We start from the raw sequence: 20,687 nt of genomic DNA on the forward strand, positions 1-20,687 counted from the left end.
GGGACCCCATGGACTGCAGCCTACCAGGCTCCTCCATCCATGGGATTTTCCAGGTAAGAGTACTGGAGTGGGGTGCTATTATGTTAACGTATGACATAAATCAAATTGTAAAGAAATCACCAAAGATAAATGTTAGAAAAAAATGTAGACAGTATGAACTCCACATGCAAAAGTGAACACATGTACTAGTTTAATAGCTGAGGGAGTCGAGGAGCCAGGGCTGGAGGATTTCAGGGCAGGATGGGAAGCTAAATCTGAAAAACTGGGGAATGCGGGGGGGTGGGGGAAAGGTCTTTGGAAGGAAGATAAGTTCAGCCTTTGACGTGGTTAGAGTGATGTGGCAGGGGGACAATCTGTGGGTTGTAAATAGCAGGAAATAGGTGTCAGGATTTTGAGAGGGAGAGAGAAAGAGAACTCCAGGTGCTGACAGCTAACATCATCAGCATTCTCAGGGACCTTATGGAACACTGTTGGGCGGAGAGGGGTTTGGCACTTGGACAGCACTCCTCAGTGACTTCACCAGACTCTAAGCCACAGGAAAGCGGCTTCATCATCCCCTAACTCAATGTCTTTCAACCTCTGGACTTCATCTGGCAAAGGCTGGAGGTAACAATGGTGAGAAATATCAGGAATTTGAGCTCCGTGTCTTGCCCCTTAAAAGTCCTTTGCCTCTCAAGGGCATCACACCATGGCCTGTATTTGGCGTTAACATTTTGTTTAACCACTGATGTTTTTGTCCAACACATTTATTCAAATATCGTTGTCAGGTCTGTATACAGTAATTTCTGTACAAGTGCACTGAGAATTTTGGTTCTTTTTAAACCGTTGTGATAAGTAATGATGACTTTGGAGAAAAAACATAAGTAAGGCTGACTCTGGGTGGCTAATTCCACCTCATTTTGTAACCTCTTCCCCTTTCAGCATTCGGTGACTAAATTCTAAGATTGAAGAAGAGCGAACTACTTGGGAAGTGTCTTGTTTCACATTCCTTCTTAGGACAGCTCAACAAAGATCTAAATCACTGTCACTCTATGCAAGAACTGTGGGAACGGACAGTTATAAACCACCCACTCACACAATACATAGCTTTGCGTATTGTTTCCTTATTGCTTATATAATCTATCGTAACATATTCCTTTTCTTTTACCTTGCTGTCAAATCCTTGCTCATTCAGTATAGGCTAAATTGTGTGTTAAATGACCCAGCTTCAACATGGGTAAATTATAACCTCAGGGCTACACTTTTTTTTTTTTCCTTGCCTTGTCCCTGGGAAGTCTCTTATATGTGCCTTTCCACCAGACAGGTCTTGAAGGTGGTTGGTGCGCTATGAATCTCTGCAGCGAATCTTTGGCTTTAAAAGATGCCAAAGCTGGACTGTCCATAAGGTATACAAAAGGAAATTTTATTATTTACAAGTCATCTTTTAGTTTTAATACGTGGTGAAACATTTCCAGATTCCTTTCCTTGAATTAGCCCAGCAACTCCCTCTTTTATTGGGTCCAAGAAAGGTGCGATGGGGACTCCAGCCTCTGCTCGGACATCTTTGGTTACGTGCTGCCTCCTGGCGGCGGCTCTACGGCCTGACACCTTCCAGCCGGGTGGAGACCACTTGCTTTAATTTGGGATCTCGAAGCTGACGCAACAGCTTCCCCGAGGGGGCGGAGAGTTGAGTCGCCCTTCCGGGAGACCCCCTCCCCTGGCTCCTAGCGGGAACGTCTCCCTCCCATCCCCCACGGGGCTTTGCGGTCCAGAGTCCCTCCGGAGTTTCAGCCGAAAACGTCTCGGGGCTGGAGGCAGGGCTGCCAGGGTTTGGGGCTCTCGCCCAGACCCACCTTGGGCCGACGAGCTCGAGCTGGATTGGGAGGGAGGGAAGAGGAAGCTGAGCGCTCGTGGGGCGGAGGACGCCTCTAAGGGTATCCGCGGTCATTTTCATTTCCCAAGGGCAGCGCAGCTCTGGCTGAGCCAGGACAGGGCAGGGGAGCGGGTTGCGAGGCCTCTCGGTTCTCGAACATTTGCGATCTTCGACTGCACCCACCACAATCTCCCCCACCCCACCTCTAGCGCCTCCTGCAGCCCGGGGAGGGGCGAGGGCTGCTTGGCCAGGTGGAGGGAACGAAGGGGTCCAGGTGTAGTGAGGCCCTGGTGCCCCAGCGCAGAGCCCGCCTCGGCCTCCGCAGCCAGATCTGGACACCGGGTGCTAACCGAGCTCTCCAGAGGGCTTTGGGGACTGGCGGTGGCTGGGTCGGGGTTGGGAAGGCGAGACCTTGGGGCTGCAGATACGGAACTGTGGGCCGAAAGAGGGAAGTAACGGGAAACGACTGGGACGACGTCAAGGGGCGGGGCCGGCGAGCGAGGCTGGGGGGCAGAGTGGGAGACCCGGGCAAAGGTGAGCGCGGCGCGCCGGCCCGGCGGGGGCGGAGGGGAGAGGGGGAGGGGCACGGGGCTCTGCGGGGGCGGGTCTGGGAAAAGAGTTCCCGCTGAAGGGTTTGCGGTTCCACTCGAACCCACCTGCATCTGCGTGAACCTGAGCACTCGCCTCACTCCGCCTTCGTCCCCTCTGCCCTTTCACCGCTTCGCGGACGTCGCGCCTTGTCCTCGCCGCGCCCAGACCGGCCACCTGAGCTGGGTGTGGGACTGCAGCACAGAGCTTCCGATCGATCGGGGAAGGCGCGTTAATGAGGTGCTTTTTGTCTTTGTTTTCCCATTGATGAAACAGAAAGTCCCTTTCAAACCATTCTAGGCCTCCCAGTAAAACTGAGAAAACTATACTTTTTCCTTCCCTTCAACCCATTACTATCAAAAAGAGCAGATACTTTTCAAAGTTGCTTGGGAGCCAGGCCAGCAGCAGCATAGGAGGGCCTGAAGAGCAAGTGCAAGACATTCCCGGAGTTCAACTTGGAAACCAGTCTAGGAAGAAAGGCATCATTCATCCAGTTATTCTTCCAGCAAACCCTTTTTTGTCTACACGGACCCTGCGCTGGGGGTACCGGTGAATGAAGACGCTCTGGTGGGGGCTGCGTTCTAGTGGGGGAAGCGACAACAAACAAACTCCAGGTGGTAGCCAGTGCCTTTGAAGAAAAGTCAGGCATGGTGAAGGGGATGGAGATTGGCTGAAGGAAGAAGCTACTCCTTCAGAGACTCCTCAGGGAAGGTCTCTTGAGAGTGCTGTTTAAGCACAGACCTGAATGGAATGAGAGAAGGAGCAATATCATGGGGAAGAATGTTCCAGGCCAAGGGAACAGCAAATGCAGACGCCTTGAGATGTCAGGGCTTGTGTGGCAACAGCAAGGGGGGCCAGCATGGCTGGAGTGAGGGGAGGAAAGTAGGGGCCAGTGTCAACAGGGGCAGCCTTAGGACTGTCTTCCTAGCATTTCCCTCATTTACAACTTGTACCTGAATCCAGGGTGGGATTAAGGTGCAGGCCAGCTGGGCAAGCAGCCTGGGTCTAAAAGAGCACTGAATTATCCTGGAGTAATTCAGACTTTTGGAGCCAATGAGCTCTGATTTCTGTCTGTTGGTGAAGTGTAAGTTGGCTCCCTTCCACTGAAGAATCCTTGATGACTGCTTACCTAGACCACCTGTCTCTAGAATAATTGTTAAACATGCAGGTACAGGTATTAATACAAGTTGCCTAAAGGCAGTGGTCACAGCTGGAATTTGGAAAATGCTGCACCTCGCTGTGAAGTGCCACTCCCTGAGACTTGTGCTATTGTCTACATTCAAAATCATTTGATATGCCTACCAAGAAACTGCTTCAGAAAACTGCATGTAATGAATTCATGCCTTAAACTCTACTCTTGAATAGAAAGAATGAGGCTTCCAATTTTTATTCCGTCGGTATTCCCCTACTTCTGCTAAGTAAACATTCAACAGATATTTAAATAATCTTGGTTTGAGGGGGTGCCAACTCATTAGATTGCCCAGGGTGCCCGGGCTTACTCTGGTCCACTTGCCTGGCTCTTACCTGGGTTGCCACGTATCACCTGAATCAGTTGGGGACCTGTGGTGTGAGTAGGTTTGCTTAGTGTTTGGGTGTGTGCGTGGCTGTGCCCCCTACAACTGACCTTCCTTGGCATGTGTTGCCTTACATAGGGATTGAAGTGGCTGAGGCTTTTGAGATGGGAGCACAGAGTTCTAATGCCCTAACCATGGATCTTGTGCCTTCCACAGGACCAAGGATAGTATGTGAGTGGGAGTTGAGCAGGGAATGGAATGAGGGGCTAGGGGAGTTGTAAAGGGCATCAAGGGGCTTCCCTGGTGGCTCAGTGGTAAAGAATCCACCTGCAGTGGAGGAGACACAGGAGACATGGGTTTGATTCCTGAGTTGGGAAAATCCTCTGGAGGAGGGCATGGCAACCCTCTCCAGTATTCTTGCGTGGAGAATGCAATAGACAGAGGAGCCTGGTGGACTACAGTCCATGGGGTCACAAAGAGTCTGAAGCCACTGAGCATGCACGCATGCAAAGGGCATCAAGAGAGTACCCTAGGTCACTGGGAGAACTTAAGAACTCAGTAAATGTAGGACAACCAGGTAGTTCAGGGACTGAGGCAGGTGGGGGGGAGGAACTGAGGCTCTGAGCAGAGAAGGTGCCTGGAGGCAGGCAGCCATTGAGGTCCTCAGGGTCTGAACAGGCATTCCCAGCTCCAACTCGTTCCCTGGCCCCTCCCCACTGCCGGCCAGAGTCACACATGTGTTTTCCTGTTTTCCGTTTCGGTCCCCGGAGTCACCCTCTGCCTTTTCTGCTCCTCAGAGTCAACAGTTACTGGAGCTTGAGCCTTACCCCTTGTTCCCTTTCCCAGCACCGGCCCCTCTTCCAGAGTGCTGGTAGCTCCTCCTTGCACCTGCCCAAAGGTCTCAGACAGGTAAGTGATGGGATGGGAGGGACAATGGGCAAGAGGGAAAGTCTTGCTGGAGGAGAATGGAGTGAGTCCTGAAAATTGCTTGTTTCCTAGCCTCAGCCCTCCACAGTCTCAGTCCTCTGCCCTGAGACTTCAGCCCTATGTTAGTGGAAGCCATGGTCATTGAAGTAAATCCTTTTTTGCTTGTTGCACTTTTTTTTTTTTAAGGGACTGTTGTAGTGGAATACAGAAAAACAAATGGAGAACTGGGAAGGGAGGAGCTGAGCTTCCAGTTTGGGGAGATGGGGGGAATTCAGCTGTAGCAGAGTGTGTGTTTTCTGTTTCTATTGTTTGGGGAGTCAGCACAGTCCAGTTGGAGCTAGGATGGCAGGACATGGTATCTGGGGGAGAAAGAACCTTCTCACCTTAGCAACCTGAGCTTGACTGAGGAACTGTATGCTGGTTCCTGGAGGAAGTGTGTTTGGGTTTTGCCATTCACGGGAGGGGTCAGGGCAAGGGGCTTCACTGGCTGCTGTGCCTGGCACTGCCTGCTTTGAGCCCTGCTTCTTGTGCTCCCTGAAGCCCTGAATCTGAAACTTCTGTTGGATGAATGTGTTGTCCTGTAATCTCCACTAGGTCCTCAGAGATGTATGCACCTCAGGAATGGTGGTTATCTTCTGAGGTTCTAGACTCTGCAAGATTCTCTTGTAAAGCCTGGGGTAAGAGAACAGTTCAGGGCAGGTCATGCTGGTCCCAGGGTGCCTGAATGGTTGGAGGCATTACCCTGAGAGCTGGGGTCTTAGGAAGGAATGTGAACCACCAAGGATGTGCCTTCCTGCCCACAGAGCTGGTGCTGGGTAGTAGCTGTGAAAAGATGGGGTATCTTTTCTCTCAAGTTAGCCTCTTCTGTGGAGTTTGTGCAGGTTTATTGAAGAGTAGGCTAGGAGGAGGATTCTACTCTTATAGCATTTCCTGGTGAGACCACTAGGGTGTGCTGTTTGCTGGAGTGTGAGTTTCACCCCCAGTGAGTGATGAAGATTTCACTTTTCAGATACCACCAACCAGGAACTAAACCCTGCACACGTCTCTCCCCACTTACTGTCACAGTTTCCCTTTCCCTCGTCTCCTTCATCCCTTTCCACTACGTCCCATTAGGCCACATGCCCATCCTTGGTGCCAGGGAATTTGATCTTAAGCCTGGCATCATGATGTGTTTCCGTGTGTTTTGTTTGCTTTAGAAGTGGGCACCCTAGCAATAGCAGCACTGCCAGGAGGACTTGTAATTGCCTCTCATCCCTGCAAAGGGATGAGAAAGGGAAGAAGCAATCAGGAAGGAGATGGACAGGCTTTGTTGGAGTCTTTAGCCTGGACTTCAGGCTGAAGGATGGCGGAGACTTTCTTTTAATCTAATCACATCCTCCTCTAGATAATTCATTAGGGAGCCATCTAAAGTGCTTTCTTGCCTAAGAGGAGGGCTAGAGACTGGGCAGGTCAGAGTGGGTGGGGAGGCTGAAGAGACAGAGCTTGGGCTGTGTTGGTTAGCCTGCCCACCTACCTTGCTACTTGGGCATCCTGGGAGGTGACTTAGTGTCTGCCTTATGGGCTGCTGGAGGAATTAAATGAGACAAGGCATGTAGATGTTTAGCAGTGTTTCTGGCTCAGGTAAGTGCTCAATAAATGACAGTTACTGTTATAGAAGCATTTAGCGGGAAGCTGGGAAAAAAGGACAGTCTTCTGGATGGATTTCAGGATGTTTTTGTGAGGGTGGCTTGGGAGACATGTGATCTCTGGGGAGTCTAACAGCAGAATCAGCTTCCTGGGGGGGAAAAAAAAAGTTTAAGGGACTAGCTTGGGAAGTTGTAGGGTGGAGATAAGGCCCCTTGGGGCTTTTTAGATCTTAGTTCTCTGATAATAAGGAAAGAGGATGTGAAAGGGCATGAGAAGGGGTAGAAAGACAGTTCCATTTCAAAATGAACACATTTCTATTGGTAAAAGAAACCAGGAATACCAAATTTAAGTAGCCCCTAAAAACAGAATTTTTGCTTTCCCCCAAATGCTCAACTTCCTCTGTTTTGGACCTCTCCAGTATAGCTCTGGAGAGGTTCTTTCCAGAATAAAATTCTGGAAATAAAAATTCTTTCCCCATATTTTTAGGAAATTTGAGTAAACGTATTTGGGGAAGGTGTTTGTAGGACTTTATGCAGAGATCCTGGTATGTTTTCTCAAGGATGAAAGGACGTGTGAGTGGGCCACAGATGCAGCCAGAGGTTTGAGTCTCATATTTTGATCTTGGAAGCAGCCTGGGCCCAGCCCTCCAGTCATGGCACAAATTTCGGGCAGCCACTGTCACTGTATGTGGGGAAGTATGCAGAGTTCTCTTAGGACACTCGATCACGAGTTGGACTGTACTTACACTTCCTCTAATCTGCATGTGAACAAACCTCTGTTCACAATGTGCCGCCTTCCTGCCTTTCTTGTGGGGGGTGAGAGAAGTGGGGCTAAGGTGGGGCCTGGAGGACCGAGAGAGGGCTGTGCCTTCCTTCTCGGCCACAGCCCTGTCCTCAGCTGATTTGCTCGGGGTTGGCAGCTGGCGGTGGGGGTTGGGGGGAACTTCCCTGGGGTTGCAGAAACTGCACTCAGCTGACCATTGGTCCTTTCTTCTGGGCCCCCAGTCCTGGAGCAGAGCTGACAAAGGAGATTCCTGAGAGAGCGCCTTCTTATCGCAGAAACTGCTGAGCCAAGAGCTCCTAGCCTTCCTCTTGAATATGCGAAAGGCCAGTGAACCTTGGACCCAGACTGTTGCTTAACACCCCTCTCTCTTCCTCCCTCCTCCCTTCTTGACTTCTTGATTTGACTTAAATCCACAAGCATTTGCCTAGCCTTTCCTTTTACTGAAACGCAGGAGGGATCAGACCACAGCTCCCAGAGGCTGGTCTCTGTGTGGTTGGCTGCTGCTGGGGCCCTGCTTCCTTCAGGGCTGGGGAGTGAGTGTGCTTCCCCGCTTCCTCTTAGCCCTCCTCATCTTGCCCAGTCTCCCTTTACTGCTCTGCAGTGTCCAATCGCTTCCTTTCCTGAGAGCCTCTAGCCCTAGAATCTGTCCACTTGCTTGGCCAGCCTGGCCTGTCTTCCTCCTAGCTTTTCCTGCTCTGAGATGCCCGGCATTTGCTACCCCTTCAGCTGTTTCCTTGCCTCGGCTTTGGTGTCTCTGCAGCGGCAACACCTGGGTGGGGAGTGGTCATCAGCAGCCTCCAGTCATCTCTAGCTGGGCTGTACATTTGGAGGACCAATCTCTCATCCATACTTTTTTTGGGTGATGCAACTATGCAGGGATTTGATGGCTAGAGGCCTGCAGTACTAGGGGTTGTGGTATCTGGGAAAGGAAAAGCATGGAAAAGAGAAGGGCCTGTCTTCTTTCTGGATGGGGCTGGGCTGCTTGGGCTTTGCTAGGACTGAAGAGTTCAGCGGATGGTTGTTAAAGGATGCTCCCTGAGCAGGGACATGGCTCTGAGTTTACAGAGAAAGAGATCTCTGAAGCTTTTAGGTTTGCCAGAGCCAGGGTCCTTGGGTGAAAAGGGCAGTGTTGTGTTGAGAACCCACAGGTTAGCTGCTTGCAAGTTTGGTTTCCAAGGCTGCATCTCATCACGTGACAGATGAGGCTGAAATTGGAGGGAAGACAGACTTTTAGGGGGTAAGGCTGAAACACAGGCTGACGTCATGATAGTGACACCTTGGAATTGCCAAATTGCTCGTCTTCCTGTCTCCAGTGAGCTTAGATAGAACCAGGATTTAGTTTTCTATTTTGTAAATCAGGCGGGAAGCACCAGCCTCATGAGAAACATGTTTTCTCTCTGGGGGATGAGTGCCTTTCTTTCAAGATTCAAGTTGGGGTCATTTCGATGAGCCAGATGGAGAAGAGATTCCATTCAGAGGCAGAAGGTCCCCAAAATGGTGGGCGTGGGTGGATTGCCTATGCTGGCTTCTGGGGCGCAGAGTTCTCTGTAATTGCCAACCTGATATATATCTTTATCTTTCTTCCTTAGAGGGCAATGCCAGGAAGCTGGTAAAGGCTTTCTTCTCCTCCACCATGGTTGATGACGTTCAGTATGAAGTGGCCTCCCAGCATGAGAGGGACGCCACCCCCTTGGCCAATGAGGCCAGCCCCAAGCCGGAGCAGGTGAAGCTGAAGAAGGAGATCTCGCTGCTGAATGGCGTGTGCCTGATTGTGGGGAACATGATTGGTTCGGGCATCTTTGTCTCCCCCAAAGGTGTGCTCATTTACAGTGCCTCCTTTGGCCTCTCCCTGGTCATCTGGGCAATCGGGGGCCTCTTCTCTGTCTTTGGGGCACTTTGTTATGCAGAACTGGGCACCACCATTAAGAAATCTGGGGCCAGCTACGCCTACATCCTTGAGGCCTTTGGGGGACTCCTTGCCTATGTCCGTCTCTGGACCTCGCTCCTCATCATCGAGCCCACCAGCCAGGCCGTCATCGCCATCACCTTTGCCAACTACCTGGTGCAGCCCATCTTCCCAAACTGCTTGGCCCCCTATGCTGCTGTCCGCCTGCTGGCTGCTGCCTGCATCTGTAAGTGGGGCTGGGGCAGGAGGGATGGGGTGTGAGTCAGCTTAGCTGATAAGGAACTGGAAAGGAATGCCTCGGACAAACACTTTTGTTGTTGTTCATTAGTGTGCTAAGTGTGAAAATTCAAAGGGCTTCAGTGTCCAAAAAAAAAAAAAAATCCTTTCTTCCAACTTCTCACTGTAAACATCATTAACAGTCTCTGCCCTTGCTGACCTTTACCTTCAAGAGATATAATTTTGTTCTGTTTTACAAAAATGGGGTTATAGTACACATATATTTCTAGTTATTTTTTTCCCAGAATTTATCAGTAGTTTTCTTTTCGACATACAGATCTACTGGAAAAAAAAAGCTTCAAGTTATTCCATGTTAATTTTAAGGCTATATTGTTTATTTAACCAACCAGGCCTTTGTTAATGGCCATTTCAGTTGGTTCCAGTTTTTCAATCTTACCGATAACACTCCCATGAATATCCTATTGTGTTTGCATGAGTTTTTTGTGGGCTAGATTCTTTTCTTATTTTCAACTTATTTTATTGAAGTATGATTTACAGGGTTGTGTTAATTTCTGCTGTACAGCAAAGTGATTCAGTTATACATACATATACATTCTTTTTGATATTCATTCCCATCACGGAATATCACAGGTATTGAATACAGTTCCCTGTACTGTACAGTAGGACCTTGTTGTTTATCTGTTCTATATATAATAGTTGTGTGGGTGCTAAATTGCTTCAGTCATGTCCAACTCTTTGCAGCTCTATGGACAGTAGCCCACTAGGCTTCTGTGTCCATGGGATTCTCCAAGCAAGAATACTGGAGTGAGTTGCCATGCCCTCCTCCAGGGATTCTTCCCAACCCCGGGGACTGAACCCACATGTCTTACATCTCCTGCACAGGCAGGTGGGTTCTTTACCACTAGGGCCACCTGGGAGCCCATGTATAATCGATGTCTGCTAATCCCAAGCTCCCAATCCTTCCCTCCACTCCCCACTCCCTCTTGGCAAACACAGGTCTTCTCTTTGAGTCTGTTCATTTGTGTTGTGTTCTGGATTTTGTATATAAGTGATTCATATGTTATTTGTCTTTGTTTGACTTCACTTTGCATGATAGTCTCTAGGTCCATCCATGTTGCTGCAAATGGCATTCTTTCATTCTTTTTCAGGCTGACTAATATTCCATTGTGTATATACACCGCATCCGTTCGTCAGTCAATGGACATTTAGTTTGTTTTCATGTCTTGGCAGTTGTGATAGTGCTGCTATGAACACGGGGCTTCGCGTATCATTTTGAATTACAGTTTTGTCCAGGTATCTGCCAGGAGTGGGATTGCTGGATCATATGGCAACTCTGTTTTTAGTCTTTTTTTGAAGAACCTCTGTACTGTTCTCCATAGTGGCTGTACCAGTTTACATTCTTTGTGGGCTAGAGTCTTCTTCTTTTTTTTAATATTTATTTATTTGGCTGAGCCGGGTCTTAGTTGTAGCATGTGGGATCTACTGACCAGGAATCGAACCCTGGCCCCCAGCATTAGAAGCAGAGTCTTAGGCACTGGACCACCAGGGAAGTCCTTAGATTCTTAAAACTATCATTTCAACGTACCCTGGCCTTTTCTCTATCTCATAAATATTATTTAAATTTGTACATTTAGCAAAGCCACGTGAGGGTGCCCAGGGGCTGATCCTCTGCAGCCCCATCCCTCAGCTGCCTCTGCTCTGGAAAAGTGACCTCCCCGCGTGGGAGGCCCGAGGACCTTGGAGACCCTTCCCTGCCCCTGCTGTGGGGAAGCTGATTTGGGGCAGCCATGGGGCACCACTGAGTGTGTGCCTGGTGGGCGTCAGCTTGCTGGACCAGCCTCAGTCACCCTCGTGAGCTCTTCCCTTTCAGGTTTTCCGCCGCCCCATTTTCCTCCTAGCTTCCTCTCCAGCCTCCCTCCTTTGACGGTTGTGCAGAGAGCCGCTGTGCTCTGTGGGGCCTCCTGCGCTGTGTGTGCCCCTGGTGGGCTTGGGCTGTGTGCGGGGCGGTGTGTCATGCTGGCAGTGCTCAGGGAGGGGCAAAGCCACTGCCCCGTGTTGTAGGACGGAGTTTTCCCTTGAGGTCTTAAATGCGATCTGTAGTTTTCTCTGGCATCATTTACAGATGATTTGGTAGGATGACTTACTAATAAAACTAATTTTAGGATCTGTTGGGCTTGGAGTCCCCTCAGACGTGGGCATATAGTTACATATGTTGTGTAGAGTAAGGATTATTCCACCTAAGATTTCCAAGACGGCTGCATTCCTTTAAGCACCGGAATTCTACTTTAGCTGTCTTGATTGAAATCTCTTTCAAACCAGCGCTGTGTGTTCTTGCCTGCATAATGTGACTCTTTTGTGTGTGTGACTCTAGGTCACCCCGCTGTACATGTCAAAGCTTATATGACAGAGGCCTTTCCAGGCCCCTGGGTGGGGATGAATATTTGCTTCTTCAGTGGCCTCAGAGGACTGGCTTGACTTCAGGGCCTCAGGTTTTCTCCTCTCATGATTTTGATCTGTGTCTTCTCTGACAGCTATTTTTCCTTGATTCTGACCTTGGGCCTGCCTTCAGTAGTCTTCTTAATTTGCTGCTTCTAATTTGGGAGTAGGGAGGTACTCAAACTCTTGTGCACTAGGTACACATATGCACACATGTGTGTCCTCCTCAGAATACATGTTAAGTAGCCACAGTTATGATTAGTCTGGACAGCTCCCTGGTTAATAAAAGACAGAGCTTTGTGCCTGGATTTATGGCATATATTTGAGATAAGCCCGATAGAGTGAAAAGCATACCAGACTTGGGTTTGAGGCTGGCTCAATAACTGTGTGTAGTGACTTGTTACTTCCAAGGTTCTAGGAGCATGACATGAGATTCATTGAAAAATCACAGATCATGACTCAAGTGTACCGTTTTAATGATTGTGATGTTTAAAACTGCCCTCTCCCGGTTGCTTCTAGGACTTCGTTCTATCTCTGTGTTCTATCTCTAATAATCTTCAGAGGCACATAGAGATCTGCAAGAAGGTTCAGAAGGGCAACTGAGATTGTAAGTAAGAATTTAGGGGCATATGATTCATGAGTTTCTTCCTTCAGCTCTTGTTTAATGAGCACTCAGTACAAGTCAGTGGAGTAGGAAATGGCAACCTGCTCCAGTATTATTGCCTGGACAGTCTCATGGACAGAGGATCCTGTCAGGCTACAGTACATGGGGCCACAAAGAACTGGACACGACTGAGCAACTGAACACACACACTGCAAGTCAGATGTTAAGACATTCTGTCCAGATAGCATCCAGGCAGTAATATGTCATTTATCTAACCATGACCCTTCAGGAGGGCTTCCCTGGTGGCTCTGTAGGTAAAGAAACTGCCTGAAGTGCAGGAGGCCTGAGTTCAATCCCTGGATCGGGACGATTCCCTGGAGAAGGAAATGGCAACCCACTCCAGCATTCTTGCCTGGGAAACTCCATGGACAGAGAAGCCTGGCAGGCTACAGTCCATGGGGTCGCGAAAGACTCAGATACGACTTAGTGACTAAACAACAACAATCCTTCAAGAGAAAACCAAGAAGTAAGGAGAAGAAAGGGTTTACAAAGCAGCCAGGAAAGAGACATTCTAGGAGCAGACAAGATGGCTTTCTTCTTGTGGGGAGGAGTGCTTAGAAAGATAGCACAGGGACTGTGATGTCTGCACTGAATTTTGAATATATACATAGCTGTCTCCTCAGACACTTCTCACAGAGGGAACTGCGTGTGAAGGTAGTGGGTGCAAAAAGGCACAGAACCAGTCCAGGTTCAGGAATTCCAGATGGTTGATGTGGCTGGAATGTGGGTAGAAGGGTGAGAAGGGAGAGCCTGGGAATGTAGCCTCAGGGCCAGCTCCGCGGGGGCGGTTTGTGCTGCCTAAACAGGTTAGACTTTATCTTGAGAGCAGGCAAAAACTTTTGACTTTAAGTGGAGACATGAAATCAGAGTTGCTTTGAAGAGGAACTCTGACTTTGTGGAGAATGTTTTTGAAAAAAGTGAGGGATAGAAGGTAGGGAGACCAGGTTAGGGAGCTGAAACCTGAAGAGTGGTGATGGCCTACACTGTAAGGGAGATGAAGGAATAGATAAAGAAATAGTCAGAAGGCAGAATTTCTGATTCTGGTTGTGGAGGACATAGGAGCTCTCAGAGATGATGCTAAGAATTCAGCCTTGGACAGATGGAAGGTTGATGGGGTTACCTTCTGAAATAGGGAGGTGGGCAGTCAGTCATGACTGATGGTTGAAGGGGAGTGTCTGGGGCTTCTGCTGAGCTGTTCATATGCCCTTTCAGGAGCCATGCCTTTGTTGTGACGCAGAGTTGTCGTTTTCCCACCAAGTCACACTTACCTGGGCTTCCCTGGTGGCTCAGTGAGTGGTAAAGAATCCACTTGCCAATGCAGGAGATGTGGGTTTGATCTCTGGGTTGGGAAGATCCCCTGGAAAAGGAAATGTCAACCTGCTCTTTTATTCTTGCCTGTAAAATCCCATAGACAAAGGAGCCTGTTGGGCTACAGTCCATGGGGTCGCAAAGAGTCAGACATGACTTAGCGACTACACCATCACCACCACACTTTACTAAAAAGAGGCTGATGTGTCCATGATGATGTCAGCCTATTAGTGTACATGGTGAATGTACCTGTATGGTTTCTAATGATCAGAAGTCATATGTTCATGATCAAGATACCCCTTTCCTAATACTATAGTCACTGGGGAACCCATCTATTAATTGTAATCTGGGAATTGTTTGCAGGGCATGTAACCAGAACAAAGAAAGTTTTGACTATTTGAGGAAAATTTACTGAATGTGGTGGGTTCTGTAAAATATGGAGCTGAAAGCTAAGAGCCCTTCCTTCCCAGAGCTCACAGTCAGTGGACTGGAAGAGCAAAAGTAGTCAGTTGTATATGATGAGTGCTGGGAATGGGAGGAGTGGGCTAATGAGTTCTGGGAGTGGGAGATGAGATCCACTCTCAACACTGAAGGATGGAAAGAAGTCAAGGGGCCCATGAAACACCCACTCACCACAGTCCACAAGGCCAATGCCATCTGACAGTAACTTGCCTCAGACCTCTTGTCCCCACTCTCTGCTCCAGCTTCTGACCTTGCTTTTCTTCCAGTTTGCCTGGAACGTTCCTGCTTCAGGGACTTTGTACTTATTTTTCCTTTTTCCTGGAAGACTCTTCCCCCAGATACCCTTAGAATTTATTCCCTCACTCCATTCATGTCTTTGCACAAATATTACCTTGCTGAAGGCTTGCCTTGTCTAAAATGCTTACTCTCAGTCTTCTAGCTGGTTTATTTTTCTCTGTAGAGGTTTGTTTTTTTTTTTGGTCGTGCAGTGAGGCATGCAAGATCTTAGTTCCCTCAAACAACAATGGAACCTGTACCCCCTGCAGTGGAAGTGCGGAGTCTTAACCACTGGACCGCCAGGGAAGTCTCTTGTCTATAGACTCCTTACCACCTGACATTGATTATGTTTTTGCTTATTGTCTCTCTCCTTCTAGAGTATAAACATCATGAGAGTAAGGACTTGGTTTTGCTCACTACTGAGTCTCTGGCACCTTGATCAGTGCTGTGTACTGATGTCTGCTAGGTACTTAGTAAATATCTGTTAAGTGGAGAAGGGGCAAGGAATTCTAGGCACAGGGAAAGGCAATGTAAAGGGATAAGGTGAGAAGAAGTGTCGGGGTGTGGGGTATGTGTGGGCGACTTTGGGATGTGAGGGCACTAGGGGTGTAAGGGGTTAGTGCACAAGGCCAAACCTTCCTAGTAGGTTTAGATTTTCTTCCGAAGCATACAAGGAGCTGTTACAGGATTTGAAGGAGGAAGGGATGCAGTCGGGGTGGGACATAAGAGCAAGGCTGAAGGCAGAGACACGGGTTAGGAAGCTCTCTTAAGAGATCTAGGCAAAACTAGAAAAGCCTGAACTAGGGCAGTGGTAGGTGAGGTGTACAGGATAGATAGGAGAGTATTAAGAAATTATAACTTGTGCAACCAATAACTCTTACTGGAATGTCTAGCGTGAGAGGCAGGTGATGAGGAAAACATCCACAAGCCTGTGAGTCTGTGCCACAGGGGCTGAGCCTGTCTTATGATCCACTGTACACCCAACAGTGAAACAGAGAGGAGCTTGATACATACTTCTTTCAATGACGAGATGAGGTTTCTGGTTTGGGCAGCTGGTAGACAGTGGCATCACCTATGGGGAAGGGGAGGAGAGAATCATGTTGAAGTTGAAATTTGTAAAATGGTAGGTGGATGTGCCCTTTGGGAGCTCAGGGAAGAGATGGGGCTGAGACTGAACATTCAGCAAATATTCATGAAACACTTGCCATTTCCCCAGCGTTGATCATTGTTTTTATGAAGGTCTCAGTGTGTGTTGTGCTTGTGTGTATACAGGATGGGTAACTCAAGATTACAATAGATCATGATAAGTATTGTGATTTTCAAGGCACAGGGAGCTACAGGAGGAAAACTGAACTAGCCTAGGGGTTTGAAAACTCTATAAAAGGAAGTTTAAACTGGCACCTAGATAAAGAAGAATTAACCGAGAGTAGAGAGGGAAGACGGAGAAGGCAATGGCACCCCACTCCAGTACTTTTGCCTGGAAAATCCCATGGATGGAGGAGCCTGGTAGGCTGCAGTCCATGGGGTTGCTAAGAGTCAGACCTGACTGAGCAACTTCACTTTCACTTTTCACTTTCATGCATTGGAGAAGGAAATGGCAGTGTTCTTGCCTGGAGAATCCCAGGTACGGGGAAGCCTGGTGGGCTGCCGTCTATGGGGGTCGCACAGAGTCGGAAACGACTGAAGCGACTTAGCAGCAGCAGCAGCAGCAGAGAGGGAAGAGGGGCATCTCAAGCAGCAAGAACAGATGTATGAAACCCTGAAGACAAGAAAGGACATCTCTGAGACACTGAAAGGAGTTCAGGTTCAAGTTTTTTGTTTTTGTTTTGGCTGCTTGGCATATGGGAGCTTAGTTCCCTGACCAGGGCTCAAACCTGGGTCATCCTCTGCAGTAGAAGCTTGGAGTCTTTTTTTTTTTTTTTTAAATAAACTTTATTTGTTTACTTTTAAAAGATTTTTCTTTATGTATTTTTGGCTGCACTGGTCTTCGTTGCTGCACCCAGGCTTTCTCTAGTTTCTGTAAGCGGGGACTGTTTTTCATTGCAGTGTGCAGGCTTCTCACTGCGGTGGTCTGTCTGCCTGTGGAGCACAGGCTCTAGGTGTGAGGGCTTCAGTTGCCATGGTGCATGGCCTTAGTTGCCCCGAGGCATGTGGGATCTTCCCAGACCAGGGATTGAACCCATGTCCCTTGCATTGGCAGGCAGATTCTTAACCCCTGCACCACCAGGGGAGTCTCAGGGGTTCAGATATTGAGTTTAAGGTAGGAAATGTTGGCTTGTAGAGGTAGATGAAAGTCTTTCAGATAAGTTGTTCAGGTCTTTATAAACTGTTCCTGTTTTTATCACTGTGTAACAAACCACACAAAACTAAGTGACTTCAAACAGTCATTTTATTCTTTCATGGTTCTTCTCAGGAATTTGGAAAGAGCTAAGTGGGGGCATTTCTTTTCCATGGGGATGGTCTTGATCCCTGTCTCCTGTACAATGTCACGAACCTCATTCCATAGTTCATCAGGCACTCTATCTATCAGATCTAGGCCCTTAAATCTATTTCTCACTTCTACTGTATAATCATAAGGGATTTGATTTAGGTCATACCTGAATGGTCTAGTGGTTTTCCCTACTTTCTTCAATTTAAGTCTGAATTTGGCAATAAGGAGTTCATGTTCTGAGCCACAGTCAGCTCCTGGTATTGTTTTTGTTGACTGTATAGAGCTTCTCCATCTTTGGCTGCAAAGAATATAATCAATCTGATTTTGGTGTTGACCATCTGGTGATGTCCATGTATAGAGTCTTCTCTTGTGTTGTTGGAAGAGGGTGTTTGTTATGACTAGCGCATTTTCTTGGCAAAACTCTATTAGTCTTTGCTCTGCTTCATTCCATATTCCAAGGCCAAATTTGCCTGTTACTCCAGGTGTTTCTTTACTTCCTACTTTTGCACACCAGTCCCCTATAATGAAAAGGACATCTTTTTTGGGTGTTAGTTCTAAAAGGTCTTGTAGATCTTCATAGAACCGTTCAACTTCAGCTTCTTCAGCGTTACTGGTTGGGGCATAGACTTGGATTACTGTGGTACTGAATGGTTTGCCTTGGAAATGAACAGAGATCATCCTCCCTGCCGCCGCCCCTGGCCTCGGGCGTGGGGTTGGTCCTCCCAGCCGCCGCCCTTAGCCTCGGGCGTGGGGGCGTGGGGTAGCTCCTCCAGCCCACTGACCTGGCCTCGGGCTTGGGGCGTGGGGTATCTCCTCCTGGCCAATGCCCCTGACCTCGGACGCGAGGTAACTCCTCTCGTCGCCGCCCCTGACCTCGGACGCGGGGTAACCCCTCTCGTCGCCGCCCCTGACCTCGGACGCGGGGTAACCCCTCTCGTCGCCGCCCCTGACCTCGGACGCGGGGTAACCCCTCTCGTCGCCGCCCCTGACCTCGGACGCGGGGTAACCCCTCTCGTCGCCGGCCCTAACCTCAGATGCGGGGTAACCCCTCTCGTCGCGGCCCCTGACCTCGGACGCGGGGTAACCCCTCTCGTCGTGGCCCCTGACCTCGGACGCGGGGTAACCCCTCTCGTCACCGGCCCTTACCTCGGACGCAGGGTAACCCCTCTCGTCGCGGCCCCTGACCTCGGACGCGGGGTAACCCCTCTCGTTGCGGCCCCTGACCTCGGACGTGGGGTAGCTCCTCTTGGCCGCCGCCCTTCGGGCATGGGGTCCTCCCGGCTTCTGCCCCTGACCTCGGACGTGGGGGTGCCTCCTCTCGGCCGTGCTTTAGCGCGCCCGTCGCCGCCGCCTGCGCTTTAGCGCGCCCATCGCCACCGCCTCCGCCTTACAAATAGCTGTGAAAAGAAGAGAAGCGAAAAGCAAAGGAGAAAAGGAAAGATATAAACATCTGAATGCAGAGTTCCAAAGAATAGCAAGAAGAGATAAGAAAGCCTTCTTCAGCGATCAATGCAAAGAAATAGAGGAAAACAACAGAATGGGAAAGACTAGGGATCTCTTCAAGAAAATCAGAGATACCAAGGGAACATTTCATGCAAAGATGGGCTCGATAAAGGACAGAAATGGTATGGACCTGACAGAAGCAGATGATATTAAGAAGAGGTGGCAAGAATACACAGAAGAACTGTACAAAAAAGATCTTCACGACCCAGATAATCATGATGGTGTGATCACTGACCTAGAGCCAGACATCCTGGAATGTGAAGTCAAGTGGGCCTTAGAAAGCATCACTATGAACAAAGCTAGTGGAGGTGATGGAATTCCAGTTGAGCTATTCCAAATCCTGAAAGATGATGCTGTGAAAGTGCTGCACTCAATATGCCAGCAAATTTGGAAAACTCAGCAGTGGCCACAGGACTGGTAAAGGTCAGTTTTCATTCCAATCGTACAGAAAGGCAATGCCAAAGAATGCTCAAACTACCGCACAATTGCACTCATCTCACACGCTAGTAAAGTAATGCTCAAAATTCTCCAAGCCAGGCTTCAGCAATATGTGAACTGTGAACTTCCTGATGTTCAAGCTGGTTTTCGAAAAGGCAGAGGAACCAGAGATCAAATTGCCAACATCCGCTGGATCATGGAAAAAGCAAGAGAGTTCCAGAAAAGCATCTATTTCTGCTTTATTGACTATGCCAAAGCCTTTGACTGTGTGGATCACAATAAACTGTGGAAAATTCTGAAAGAGATGGGAATACCAGACCACCTGATCTGCCTCTTGAGAAATCTGTATGCAGGTCAGGAAGCAACAGTTAGAACTGGACATGGAACAACAGACTGGTTCCAAATAGAAAAAGGAGTACGTCAAGGCTGTGTATTGTCACCCTGTTTATTTAACTGCTATGCAGAGTACATCATGAGAAACATTGGACTGGAAGAAGCACAAGCTGGAATCAAGATTGCCAGGAGAAATATCAATAACCTCAGATATGCAGATGACACCACCCTTATGGCAGAAAGTGAAGAGGAACTGAAAAGCCTTATGATGAAGTGAAAGTGGAGAGTGAAAAAGTTGGCTTAAAGCTCAACATTCAGAAAACAAAGATCATGGCATCTGGTCCCATCACTTCATAGGAAATAGATGGGGAAACAGTGGAAACAGTGTCAGACTTTATTTTTCTGGGCTCCAAAATCACTACAGGTGGTGACTGTAGCCATGAAATTAAAAGACGCTTACTCCTTGGAAGGAAAGTTATGACCGAGCTAGATAGCATATTCAAAAGCAGAGACATTACTTGGCCAATAAAGGTTCGTCTAATCAAGGCTATGGTTTTTCCTGTGGTCATGTATGGATGTGAGAGTTGGACTGTGAAGAAGGCTGAGTGCTGAAGAACTGATGCTTTTGAACTGTGGTGTTGGAGAAGACTCTTGAGAGTCCCTTGGACTGCAAGGTGATCCAACCAGTCCATTCTGAAGGAGATCAGCCCTGGGATTTCTTTGGAAGGAATGATGCTAAAGCTGAAACTCCAGTACTTTGGCCACCTCATGCGAAGAGTTGACTCATTGGAAAAGACTCTGATGCTGGGAGGGATTGGGGGCAAGAGGATAAAGGGACGACAGAGGATGAAATGGCTGGATGGCATCACTGACTCGATGGACGTGAGTCTGAGTGAACTCCGGGAGTTGGTGATGGACAGGGAGGCCTGGCATGCTGCGATTCATGGGGTCGCAAAGAGTCGGACACGACTGAGTGACTGATCTGATCTGAAGTGGGGGCAGTTCTGGCTTAGGCTCTTACTCTTACGTGATTGTAGTTAGATGGTGGCTTTCTCAGGTTGGGTTGGGGCTTTTCCCTGTGGTCTCTCTTTATGGACTATGATGAGCTTCCTCCCATAATGACAGCCTCAGCACAGTCAGACTGTTCTACTTGTGACCGAAGGCTTTAAGAATGAGTATCCAAGCAAGCAAAGTGGAAGTTGCCTTGCTTTTTATGACCTAGCCTCTGAAGTTGCATGGTATCCCTCCTGCTACAGTACTATGTGGGTAGAAACATTCACAGAATACCATCCAGTTTCCAAAGAAGAGGCACAGACCCTGTCTCTTGATGGGCAGAGTGTTAAAATCACAGTATATGAAAAGCACATGTGGATGGGAGATATTGCCTTGATATCTTTGGAAAA

At 48.6% G+C, this 20,687-nt stretch overlaps 1 protein-coding gene across 9 annotated transcripts in view; it reads left to right on the forward strand.

The window, feature by feature from the left end:
* The first annotated feature begins 1,635 nt into the window (after positions 1 to 1,635).
* Positions 1,636 to 20,687, forward strand: part of SLC7A7 (solute carrier family 7 member 7) — a 37,269-nt gene continuing 18,217 nt past the window's right edge. The window contains exons 1-4 of one of the 9 annotated variants that reach the window (XM_059890248.1): positions 1,636 to 1,913; positions 2,609 to 2,680; positions 4,752 to 4,863; positions 8,880 to 9,422. In XM_059890248.1, the coding sequence (XP_059746231.1) occupies positions 8,924 to 9,422 (499 nt within the window). In that variant the 5' untranslated portion in view covers positions 1,636 to 1,913; positions 2,609 to 2,680; positions 4,752 to 4,863; positions 8,880 to 8,923. 9 annotated transcript variants of the gene reach the window in all.

Source organism: Bos taurus, chromosome 10 (assembly GCF_002263795.3).
Source record: "Bos taurus isolate L1 Dominette 01449 registration number 42190680 breed Hereford chromosome 10, ARS-UCD2.0, whole genome shotgun sequence".
In the NCBI taxonomy this organism is placed as follows: Eukaryota; Metazoa; Chordata; class Mammalia; order Artiodactyla; family Bovidae; genus Bos; species Bos taurus.